This window comes from Lotus japonicus, chromosome 2, assembly GCF_012489685.1.
Source record: "Lotus japonicus ecotype B-129 chromosome 2, LjGifu_v1.2".
NCBI lineage: Eukaryota > Viridiplantae > Streptophyta > Magnoliopsida > Fabales > Fabaceae > Lotus > Lotus japonicus.
The window spans coordinates 12,783,051-12,796,085 of record NC_080042.1 but is presented as its reverse complement, the minus strand read 5'-3'; the positions used below and the strand labels follow the sequence as shown (position 1 = coordinate 12,796,085).

Genomic DNA, 13,035 nt, shown 5'->3' with positions numbered 1-13,035 from the left:
TTCTGAAGAAAGATTGAAATCATCAAGAGAAATGGGTGTACGCGTGTAGAATCTTCATTTGATGTTCCGAATAGAAAAAGTCTTCATTGTCGGTTGATTCTAGGGTTTTGAAATACCAGGGTTTCGGTTTCGGCAAACTTCCGATGATTGGAATCGGACGTTCGTAGATCCTAGAGTTTCGCCTCGAAACGATTGTTATATATGGAAAAAGAGAAGTTCTAACATTTCTCTGAAGATTTTTGGACTAAATTCCTACAGTGTTCCAAGGGTGGAACATAGTTTGATTTTCTAAGGTTCTTGTCCTAGGTTTTAAAGCTAATATTAGTCGTGTTATAACTTAAATCGACTTCGATACAATCCTATGACTTTTCCTGAACTCCCTCCTTCATAATTTATTCCATTTAGTAAACTCTTGTTCAGGTTTTCCTTTCACGATACATCAACCCTAATCGTGAATAAGAAATTTATTCACTTAGCATAAACTTAAAAACTTGGGCCTTACACATGACGTGGCCAAGAGGCGGTTGAAGAACATCATCTCCACCACTAAGCATGGAACTTCCGGAGCAAGCAGCAGATCGTGGGGGGTAAGACCCACTAACTCGTCTAGCAAGGAAGATGAAACCGCCAAGTTCATACATGACATAGAGCTCTATAAATAGGAGAGTTTAATGCAAAAGAAATGGTTCCCAACTAAACTCTAAAAATCACTACAAAGCTCTCATGTCTGCATCAAAGAGACTCAACGAGCCTAATGTGATCATGGAGGAGTATGTTGCCGAGTCAGTCGTTTACGATTCTTGCACTTAGATAGTTTCAAATTTGTTGCCATTGTTGCTTTTGTTAGATTTACTGTCGATTTTATGGGTTTGGATTGATGTAAAGCTTTTTAATTAGTGAATTTTATCTTCAAGCACTTTTGATTGTCTTGCGTTTTGCTTTCGAATCTTTATTTCCTTTTATCCTTTGACACACGGTTGTCGAAAAACTCAATTTCACACGCGCTTTGGCAAGACGTTTTACCAAAAGAACCCTTAATTCGCAAAACTCTTAAACTTTTTCCAGTCGAATTTGGAAGATGTTTGTTTACCAAATATCACGGTAAACAAATTGGCACGCCCAGTCGGACCGTTTTTGTGAAAACCAAGTTTTACAGAAGCATTTTGTGTGAAGTTTTATTGTTTTTGCTACTTGTTTTTCGTCCTTGCTTGCGTGAGTTAGTTTTATGCTCTTGAGAAGCAGTAGGACAGTAAGTATGGCGAATAGTCGAGGTAGAACTTCCCCGCAGGGATCCAATGTGGTGAATCAGAATAGCCCTGGTGGGAGCACTAGTAACAGGGAGGAGGAGTTGCCTCCTGGAACGACTCTTGGCGTCATATCACCACCCCAGGGTATAGTGATGTCAGCCGTGGCTGAGATACCTATCTCTACCACGGTTCAGGCCGTCACAGTGCCAACTGTGACGAGGGGAGTGGCCAACGTGGCCCAAACATCCTTTATGCCGAACCTTCCTCCGTCTGCGAGAGATATGCCCTTTGGCATGCCTACATCGTTGATGCATGGCTTGTAGGGCAATTATTCGACGTTCTCCGAGAATGTGCCCCCTTTTGAGATGCCTCCATTCGGGGCAAATGGCACAATGATGAACTTAGGAAATCGAGTGAGCCCTCCCGGCTTTGCCACAGGGCAAAGTCCACGGGCATGAACTCAGGGTCACTTCAGGCTATCAGGCAACAGTTTGACGATAGCCAGCACGAGATGGTTAATATGTTGTCTCGACAAATGGGGGAGATCTTCAATCCCTTGATCCAGAACACCAATGCCAATAACCAAGAGTTAGTCCATCAGATGGGGCGTTTGGCAACTGTGTTAGGAGCACAAAACGAGATAGCACCTCTGCCGAGGATTGAACCAATTCCACCGGTCGCAATCCCAGCTCGCGGGCCCGTACAACCCTACCAACACATAGGACAAAGCCCTTTATTCGAAGAAAATGAAGGGGAACAACCAGGGCCGCAGAACGTATACATGGTAAATAGGAATGAACACGCTGATGGAGTGTTGGAAAGAATTCGACACCAAAATGCTGGGGGCAACAAAATGTTGCTGCTTTTGTCGAACAATTGCTAAATCAGCACGGTTTTAATGTAGCTTTTGCGAATAGACCCCATTTTGTTTCAGCCTTCACTGAAGAAGTTCTCGAAGCGGAACTCCCTAGAGGTTGGAAAGTCCCAAAGTTCACTAAGTTCTCTGGGGACTCAGGGGAGTCTACTGTGGAACACGTGGCGCGATACCAGATTGAGGCTGGAGACCTGGCCATTAACGAAAATTTGAAAATGAAGTATTTTCCAAGTTCTTTGACTAAGTTCGCGTTTACATGGTTCACAACCCTTGCTCCTAGGTCAGTCCACACTTGGACACAATTGGAAAGGATTTTCCATGAGCAGTTCTTTAGAGGGGAGTGCAAAGTGAGTCTAAAGGATTTGGCTAACGTCAAAAGAAGGAATGCCGAATCCATTGATGACTACCTGAATAGATTCAGGATGTTGAAATCTCGATGCTTTACTCACGTCCCAGAACATGAACTGGTTGTTTTGGCCGCAAGTAGTTTAGAGTATTCGATTAGGAAGAAACTCGACACGCAGTATATTCGAGATATGTCTCAGCTCGCTGATAGAGTAAGGCATGTCGAATTACTCAAAGCGGAGAAGAACGACGAGAAAGCTAAGACAACTCACAAGTGGCCTAAAAAAGAGAAAGTGGCCTACATAGATACAGAGTTGGTGTGTCCAACTCAGGAAATCGACATTAATGACATCAATCTAGCTGAGCTCCAGCCAGGAGACCCTTGTGTGTGCAAGGCACTAAAGCCTTATGAAAACAAGTTGGGAGAAGAATCTCCCAAAGACAGTATTCCTACTGTTAAAACTTATACTTTTGACGTGACCAAATGTGATGCAATTTATGACATACTTGTCTCTGATGGTTTAATTGTGGTCCCTCAAGACCAAAAATTGCCTTCTCCTGAACAGAAGAAAGGCAAAAAATACTGTAAGTATCACAACTTTTTTGGCCACTGGACCTCACAGTGTGTTCGTTTCAGTGACCTTGTTCAAGGAGCACTGGATTCTGGTAGGCTCAAGTACGGCGAAAAGACTAAAGGCCAAGCAAAGGTCGACTCAGATCCACTCCAGAAAGCTTAAGCCAATTATGTGGAGCCCCTCCACATTTGCATGGTAGACATCACTGAGAAGCTCGACTCGGGTTTGATTCTGGAAGAAACAGAAACTAAAGAAGCGGTAGTCGAAGCACCAGGTGGAGAAGCTAGCTTGGAGGAGGTCTGCCCCAAAGCTGTAGAAACTCTTGTCGAGTTCCTATCTCGAAGCCAAGATGGAGAAAAGGAAGTCATGCTGTGCCCTAGAAGCAGCGCTGTCTTCGACAAGTCAGCAGCAAAGGCTTACCAAGACTCTGAAATGAAGAGGCATTATCAACAAAAAGCGCTTGTGGCTAGAAGATTGACTTACCCTCATGAAGAGATAGCCACCCAAGAGCACTACAGCCATATGGGTCAAGATCGAAAGAGGAAGAGCAAAACCTACCTCCCCAATGCTGATGTGCCAAAAAACCAATGGTTTAGGTCAGCACCACCTAAACCAAAGCCAAGCAGAAAATCGATTAGGGCCAAGGATCTTCATACGTTAATAACTCTCAGGTGTCAAGAAACTACTCCTATGGCTCAAGGAACTACTATGGGCCAGAGCAGATGACCAGGACCCAATTTTGACGCTTCCTAAGGAAAAGAAAGGAGGAGCGGGAAAGGGGTGGCACATTTCGATCCCTATGGGATATCAAGCCTTCAGATGCCCCAGAAAACAAGTCAAGCGTGGCGTCCATCATCAATCACCTGGACCAAGCCATCAAGCAATGAATGACCCTGCCAAACCCCACCCAAGAAAAGGTAAAGGTAGTGGCTAGAGATGAAGATGAAGATGAAGACATGCTAGAGGACTTCGATAAAAGTGACGGGGAAGACCTCAACATCATCTGCATAGTGTCCATACTCCCGGCTGATTTCGACCGAGTATCCGAGGTCATTGAAGGCGACGAAGATTACTATGTCGAGGAAGAGGCTGATGATAACCCTTTATGCTATTATGTCATGCAGAGGGGAGCTGTTGAAGATGACAGGGCCATTTTCCAAAGGCCTTCAGAGCATATGAAGAGTCACTTGAAGCCCTTGTTTGTGTGGGCCAAAGTGGAAGACAAAGGGGTCAATAAGATACTTGTCGACGGGGGTGCTGCTTTCAACCTATTGCCCAGGTTCATGATGAAGAGGTTGGGCAAGACAGAGACAGATTTGATTCCTCATGGCATGGTCTTATCAGACTATGAAGGTAAGACCAGCACCTCCATGGGTGCGATCATGTTGAATATAACAGTGGGGACAGTAAGTAGATCGACCTTGTTCATTGTTGTGCCTTCAAAGGCCAACTACAACCTTTTATTGGGCTGAGAATGGATCCATGGAGTAGGGGCAGTGCCTTCTACCCTACATCAGAGAATCTCCATATGGAAAGCAGATGGAGTTGTCGAGAATGTGCAAGCTGACCAAAGTTACTATTTGGCAGAAGCAGGCTATGTCGACAAGAAGAATTTTGAGAAGAGTTTGGCTACAATTGCTCCACTTGACACAGTGGCCAATCAGTACTTCAACCCTTACTCGGAATACACAGTGACACTATACCCAATTCGAGGATTGCACCTCAATGAATCATGCAAGGCGGATGCTATGAGTGGATGGCACAGTGACGAAGAAGAAGTTGCCGCTAAAGAAGTGGCAAGTGATGAGGCTGCCACCAATGTGGCAACACAGCATAATGATGATTAATTCGAGCTTGGCTCGGATTTAGGCTTATGTGGCCGAAAACAAGATGAAAACGGCTCTAGAGGCCTACAAAATGGCTAAAAACATGGCCATTAAAGGAAAGATTAAAGTTGCAGTTTCACCTGTCGAGATGCTATCTCGGAATGGAAAGGATAGTGCACGTGGAAATGAGCCAAGTGAATAGGCCAAAGAAGACGTGTATGATCTGAGGATGGATTGCATTTATGATGATGGTCCGTTGGGGTTCGAAAAACCTTTAGTGGACGCCACGAAAATGGAGGCTCAGGACCCTTTGGAGGAAATCGATTTGGGAGATGGTTCGAAGAAAAGACCAACCTACATAAGTTCCTTGATCGACCTAGTGCTTAGAGGCAGATTGATAGAGTTGTTGAAAGAATTCAAAGATTGTTTCGCCTGGGATTACGATGAGATGCCTGGTTTGAGTCGAGACTTGGTAGAATTACAACTGCCAATCAAAGAAGACAGGAAGCCAGTAAAACAACTGCCCAGGAGATTCCATCCAGACGTTCTAGTAAAAATCAAGGAAGAAATCGAAAGATTACAGCGGCCAAATATGTTGAGTGGCTGGCCAATGTAGTCCCGGCAATCAAGAAAAATGGTAAGATGAGGGTCTGCATAGATTTTCGAGATCTGAATGCTGCCACACCCAAGGATGAATATCACATGCCCATAGCCGAGATGATGGTAGATTCAGCAGCAGGCCATGAATACTTAAGTCTCTTAGACGGATATTCTGGCTACAACCAGATTTTCATTGCCAAGGAGGATGTGTCGAAAACAGCATTTCGATGCCCTGGTGCTTTAGGGACATATGAGTGGGTGGTCATGCCATTTGGTTTGAAAAACGCTGGTGCGACCTACCAGAGGGTAATGAATACTATCTTCCATGACTTTATTGAAACTTTTATGCAGGTTTATATTGATGACATAGTGGTCAAGTCCCCATCCAGGGATGAGCACTTGTCGCATTTAAGGAAGTCATTCGAGAGAATGAGGATACATGGCCTAAAAATGAACCCTCTTAAATGTGCATTTGGTGTAATTGCAGGTGACTTTTTGGGTTTTGTGGTGCACAAGAAAGGCATCGAAATCAACAAGAATAAGGCCAAAGCTATTCTCGACACAAGTCCACCAACTAGGAAGAAACAACTGCAGTCGCTATTGGGCAAAGTCAATTTCCTTAGAAGGTTTATGGCTAACCTTAGTGACAAAACTAAGTCTTTCTCATCCCTTCTTCGACTAAAGAAGGAAGACATTTTTTGCTGGGAAGCAGAGCACCAAAAAGCATTTGATGAGCTCAAAAACTATTTGGCAAGCCCTTCGGTGATGATTCCTCCTATAAAAGGGAAGCCAATGAGGTTATATATTTCGGCTACAGATGAAACCATTGGCAGCATGTTGGCACAAGAAGATGAAGATGGCATCGAAAGAGCCGTATTTTATTTGAGTCGTGTGGTAAACGATGCTGAGACTCGATACACTATGATCGAGAAACTGTGTTTGTGTTTGTACTTTTCTTGTACCAAGCTGAAATATTATATAAAGCCAATTGATGTAATGGTTTTTTCTCACTTTGATATAATAAAGCACATGTTATCCAAGCCTATTTTGCATAGTCGAATTGGTAAATGGTCTTTAGCATTAACCGAATATTCGCTCACTTATGCCCCTTTAAAGGCAATTAAGGGGCAAGCAGTAGCTGATTTCTTGGCAGATCACACTTTGCCTGAAGAGATAGCTTATGTAGGATTACAGCCTTGGAAGTTTTTTTTCGACGGCTCAAGCCATAAGGAAGGATCAGGAATCGTTATGTTCATAGTGTCCCCACAAGGCATCCCAACCAAATTCATGTCGAATTCGAGAAAGTTGCTCCAATAACGAATCTGAATATGAGGCTTTAGTCTCGGGCCTCGAAATACTGTTGGCCTTGGGGGCAAAGAACGTCGAAGTTAAAGGTGACTCAGAATTGGTTGTAAAGCAACTTACCAAGGAATATAAGTGCATAAGTGAAAATTTGGCAAAATACTACGTAAAGGCCATGAGTTTACTAGCCAATTTTGACCAAGCAGGAATTAGCTACATACCTAGGTTAAGCAATCAAGAGGCTAATGAGTTAGCACAAATTGCTTCCGGGTACATGATAGATAAACAAAAATTGAAAGAGTTGAGTTGATTAAGATCAAGGAGAAATTGAGTCCTTTGGATCTCGACGTTATGGCTATCGATAACCTTACTCCCAATGATTGGAGAAAGCCAATCGTGGAATACTTGCAGAACCCTATAGGGTCAACCGACAGAAAAGTCAAATATAGGGCTCTAAATTATACCATCATAGGCAATGAATTGTTCAAAAAGAATGTCGACAACACGTTGTTGAAGTTCATAAGCGAAGACGATGCGTTCATAGTTGTATCAGCCGCTCAAGACGGCCTATGTGGCGCTCACCAAGCAGGGGCAAAGATGAAATGGATTCTTTTTAGGCAAGGGATGTATTGGCCAACTATCATGAAAGATTGCATCGAATACGCAAAAGGTTGTCAAGATTGTCAGAAACATTCAGGAATCCAACACGTGCTAGCTAGCGAGTTACACTCTATTTTCAAGCCATGACCCTTTAGGGGATGGGCGATAGATTTAATTGGCGAGATTCACCCAGCCTCGTCAAGGCAGCACAAGTATATAATTGTAGCAATTGATTATTTTACTAAATGGGTCGAAGCCATTCCACTACAGAGCGTGACGTAAGAGACAGTAATCGAATTCATACAGAATCACATTGTGTATCGTTTTGGATTGCCGGAGTCACTCACAATGGACCAAGGTACAGTGTTCGTAGGACGAAAAGTGGCAGCCTTTGCAGAATCCTGGGGCATTAAGCTTCTAACCTCGACCCCCTACTATGCTCAGGCAAACGGCCAAGTAGAGGCCGCTAATAAAACTCTAATAAGCTTGATTAAAAAGCATGTGGGTCGAAAGCCGAAAAGCTGGCATGAGTCCTTAAGCCAAGTCCTGTGGGCTTACAGGAATTCACCAAGGGAAGCGACAGGAACAACACCTTTTCGACTGGCCTATGGCCAAGAAGCTGTGCTACCCGCAGAAGTATACTTGCAATCGTGCAGAATTCAAAGACAAGAAGAAATCCCAAGCGAAGTCTATTGGAACATGATGCTAGACGAATTGGTAAATCTCGACGAAGAAAGAGTCTTGGCGTTAGACGTCTTATTGAGGCAGAAGGATCGCATAGCTAAAGCATACAACAAGAAGGTTAAAAATCGATCTTTTGCCACAGGGGACTACGTGTGGAAGGTTATCCTGCCAATGGATAAGAAAGATAGGGCCTACGGAAAATGGGCCCCCAATTGGGAAGGGTCGTTTAAAGTCGAGAAAGCACTATCTAATAATGCCTACGTGATTAAAGAATTAAGCGGTCAGCATCAATTTGTTACAATAAATGGCAAATACCTAAAAGCGTATAAGCCAATGCTGCATGATGCAAAATCGAATAGAAGAAAGTGTCGAAATCGCCAAACAAGAAATGTTTCATTAATCAAAATAGGACATTACACGTATGGCGAGAAAAAAAAATTAATTAAAAGCCTAGAACGGAAGATTAGCTTTATATCCATCATATCTAGCTTGCATAGGTTCCAGTTGATCCGCCAGCGCTGCCATCTGGCCCTCAAGTTGAGCTTTCTTCTGACGAGCAGTTAGGTCTTCAAGAGAGACCGTAGATATCTCGACAGCCAGTCGAACGAGACCTTCCGGGTCTTGCTGGTCCAAGGAGGCTTGGAGAAAGTTGAACTTCTCCTTCAACTCATCTATTTGATACTCCTGGAAAAACACCATCACGGAAAGCTTCCTGAATTCTTCAAACAGAGGCTTGGCTTCGAAGAGTAGCCCCCGGAACTCCTGAAGAGGGATCCTAACGCGTGCAATGATGGGCCTTTGGAGCAGTTGATCAATGAGCCCTAAAAGCTCATCGAGGCGAGAAGAAGACTTATACATGCCGTGAAAAAGGTTATGGTGGAAGGCCATATCTCGGATGCGGTGAAGGATACGTCTACTATCCATAATCAAAAAATGAAGGTTGTAGTGGCAGGGAGAAGATGAGAATGGAGAGGAGAAGTTACTGATGAGAAAGGGTAAAAAAACGGCTTTATTTATAATAGAAATGAAACAAACAGCCGTATTAATGCATGGCATGCAGTTGCCAAATCGTTAACCAAGCACAGTTAGCCACGTCAGCCACTACCGTGAGTGGAGGAAGTTCTTTCGTCGTTGAACAAGAACGTGGTGAAAGAACGTCATAAATTACCCTATTTTCCAAGATGTTGGTTAATGGTTTGGAAGATGGAAAGTTAGATTACCACAAAAGATGTCAAGCTAAATGGTATGAAACTCATAAATACTACGCAAGGAGTATTTTAACAAGATAATGCGAACTCGACAATAAAAGCTCAGTCAGAAGACAAATCATGTCGACATCATTAATGCAAATTCATTGTTGAACAACGTCATATAATACGGACATCACAAACATTGGCAACAAAGGCCATACAAACACATGGCCATTACAAACCCAAAGGAAATGAATGGAAAGTAAAGAGTCCTAAATCCTCGATTTAAAGGCTTCAAGTTGAACACCGGCAGCAGCGATCCTTGCATCCAAGCTCTGCTTAACACCCTGCTCTGCTGCAACCTCCTTGGAGAGTTGAGACGTCGACAACATCACACTTGCACATTCAGCAGCTAGAGTAGTCAGCCGGGCATTCACGACTGGACCTTCTTCAATCAGCATTTCCTTCTCCTTCTCAAGTCTTGCCATTTCCCTCTGAAGCTCATCCAGCCGAGCATCAATACTTGACAAATCAGTTGTTATAAGAGTCTTCCGGGCAGTCAGCTTAAGGATCTCATCTTTTGCAGTCAAGAGCCCATTAGTGTTAGAAGCCACTTGTGCCTCTTTAGTCCTGATGAACTGCTCCACAGTGTAGGCCTTGTCAAGTGTGGCCAAAAGGTCAACCAAGAAAGTCTGAAGCTCGACAAGAGCATCTGCCTGAACTTTGTCGAGCCGCTGGCCCAACAGGAAAGTAGGCAACTCCTTGACGTCATGGCCTGGTTGAGGGTTGGCCCGGACACTGTCGATGAAATCCCCGTCGAAGATTAACCCCTTCAGCTTACTCAAAGCTTCTTCAATCTGGCCGGAACTGACTACCCCGCTAGATTGAGCGGTCTTGGTAGTTTCAGTATGATGTGGTGAAGAATCGAGATTCAGAGTGACATCAAAGAAACTTTGAAGAGTGGCGAATGGGTCTTGGACCAAAAGGGCATTAAGTCTCTCACCAGAAGTGTGAGAAGAAGCTGTTGTCTTGGAAGAAGCCGAACCTCCTTTGGCATGAGGAGAAAGCAAAGCAACTCTAGCGTCCCGTTGAAGCTAGGGAGAAGGATCAGATTGTGTCGAGGCTAGAGCATCAGCCTTTGGGGGAGGCATGACACCAATCACCCGGTCAGGCTGAGTGACTGGGGGCACTTGGCCTTCGCCACTCCGTACTTCGACATGTGGCATACTTCCTTCACGAACTGGAGGAGACGCGTTCTGAGTATCCTGCGGAGGAAAATTAGAAAAATTATCTCGACATTCTTTGGTATAATGAGGTTCGCAACCAGGATGCTGCCAAGCGATTGGTTTCGAGTTAAAATAGAATGTCAACTTGTCCCACACAGGGTCCGACTCGTTAGAGTCTAAACTCGAGCTCGAGGATTTCAAACTGCTCAAAGAACTAGACAGAACAACTGGTGGGGGATTAGGAGGAAACCATGTGGCTCGAGGCACAGCCATTTTAGACATGCCAACCCTCTGAAGAATAAAAAGTGGAAATAGTTGAGGGGGAAGAAAGGAAAACAAATCGAGATGAGATGTGAATCACGACAACTTACCTTAGGGGCAGACTCTTTAAGAGGACTGGATCTTGTCGAACTCCTGGAATGGCGAGAAGAGGGGCTGCCAGATTTGTGACCAGACTTCTTCCTGGAGGTCTTCTTGGCCGAAGCCATCTCGACAGGAATAAGTGTAGTGTCTTGAGGAAGAGGGTTGGAAGCCTGTTGATCATCACCTTGCTGGATCTCTTCATGATAGCTAGCCGACTTAACCGGGGAAGGATTTCTCACAGCTGACCCACCAGCACCTTTGGCCTTTTTCTGGCTTGCAGTAGTGGTAGGCGTGGCCCCTCGTTTTCGACTCTGAGATAAAAGAAAAAGGTCATAAAGGGTATATATCAAAGAAAGAACGAAGCTCCACAGCCGAGATATTACCTTGGGCACTTTGAGCTTATCGGCCAGACTAACATCATCATCATCATCATCAATCTCAATAGTAGCAGAAGTCACTCGGGGAGAGGCTTGAGAAGTTGATCGAGGAATTGGCTCAGCTGCAAGAAAAGAGCAAAGAAGAGTTAAGCCATAAATATCGCAAAAATGTCAGGTCGAAATAGTTACCTTGACCAATAAGCGTTCTTATCGATATGTGGTTGAAGATTTCGACCAGCACATGGAAAGGAAAATTCCATAAGTAACACTTAGTCCAGGTCACCCGCTTCCGAGGAGGCAACGCGCTATGATAAAAGTTCTTGATACTTACATGGTCAACCCACTTAGGAAGGACCAATGGAAAGGCCAAAGCATACTTACAAGTAGGCAATGGTGGGAATTTAAAGCCTGTTTTTCGAATAATGAAAGAAAGACCATCCTCATCAGAAGGAATGATCAATCGAGTTTTCTTGGCTTTAGATTCCCACATTTGCCTGAGAACTCGAGCCGCTTTGGCAACAGTCTCTTGAAGTCGAGGACCCGGAAAATATACTACACCGAAGAATTGCTGGAAGGCGTTGATCTCAGACGTATGCATACCTTTGGTCTTCTTAGGAGCTTGTTTCTGCAAAAGAAAAACATTTGTTATGCGCTGGAAACAATCTTCAATCGGCATCGAAATGTCGCTCCAATAAGTAGACCACCAAGTTTTAAATGCCTTGGTGACATAAAAGGATGGAGCAAAGTTAAAAGGGCTAAGGCCGATCAGCTCCTCATTGTAGTAGTTGATAGTGGTGTCAAAGGCACTACGTTTGGTGACGGCGCCAGGATAAATGACAAGAAATTGATCGAACAATGTGTTGGGCAAATCTTGACTTAGCCCAAATTATCGAGAAACAAGCTGGGGGTTATAACCGCACAAGGTGAAGTCATTACTGGCAAAATTAATAGTCAGCACCCTAGGGGATAGTATGGTTTGCCAGAGTTCGATATGATGTTGAGAGAGATCCTCTGAATTAGGAAGGTTGGGGTAGGAGTTTCTTAGCCCCCGAGGGCCATAAGAGGGTTTGCTGTATGGTGCAAAACTGGAACGGTAGCGCTTCAGTTCGAAGAGCATGGTGAAATACTTTTTGAAATCGGCTTCAAAGGTCGAAGCATCATAAGGAGGGGTTAGGGTTTCAAGCTTGTGAACGTCAATCCTTGTGTTGGACACCATGGAAGGAGGTTTCTTGGCTGGGAGAAACGAATCGAAAACCGTATTCATCCAAAACTGAAGCAACCACAATGGACCGGCTGCGTTCAGAGACACAACTTTGGGATCTCGAATATCGGCTACTGCTTCATTAATCATCTGATAAAGGTTACCAAGCACAAGTCTAGCCATAGCAATTGTTTGACCCTCATGCAACAAGTTAGCCAAAGGAAGAAGCTTGGTAGGAATCCTCAGAGACTTGGTACCGAATACATAAGCAGAAAGCCAATATAAGAGAAACGCAACATGCTCAGCATCAGAAACTTCACCGTCTTCGACATAATGATCTTTAATGAATCTGCTGAAGGCTATGTTGTCCGTCGAAATGGCGATGGGTTCCGTTGGGGCAGCAGAGGAATGATAATCATCACCCACAACCCAAAGGCCAGTGATGGCAGCGACGTCGAGAAGAGTGGGAGTGATCATGCCAAAAGGAACATGAAAGCTGTTGGTAGACCTTTCCCAAAAGAAGAGTGAGCTCAAGAGCATAGCAGGGTTATAAGAGATTGGCGATCTCGACAACTGAATTAGGTCGAAAATCCCGGTGACCTTCCAGTGCCCAGACTTACTGGCT

The 13,035-nt window shown here is 44.2% G+C and overlaps 1 protein-coding gene across 1 annotated transcript; it reads left to right on the top strand.

The window, feature by feature from the left end:
• Positions 1 to 1,701: 1,701 nt before the first annotated feature.
• On the top strand, positions 1,702 to 3,203 carry LOC130736074 (uncharacterized). The gene is made up of 3 exons (XM_057587926.1): positions 1,702 to 2,031; positions 2,136 to 2,996; positions 3,090 to 3,203. Exons 1-3 carry the CDS (start codon positions 1,702 to 1,704, stop codon positions 3,201 to 3,203), a joined length of 1,305 nt encoding a protein of 434 aa, XP_057443909.1.
• The last annotated feature ends 9,832 nt before the right edge of the window (positions 3,204 to 13,035 follow it).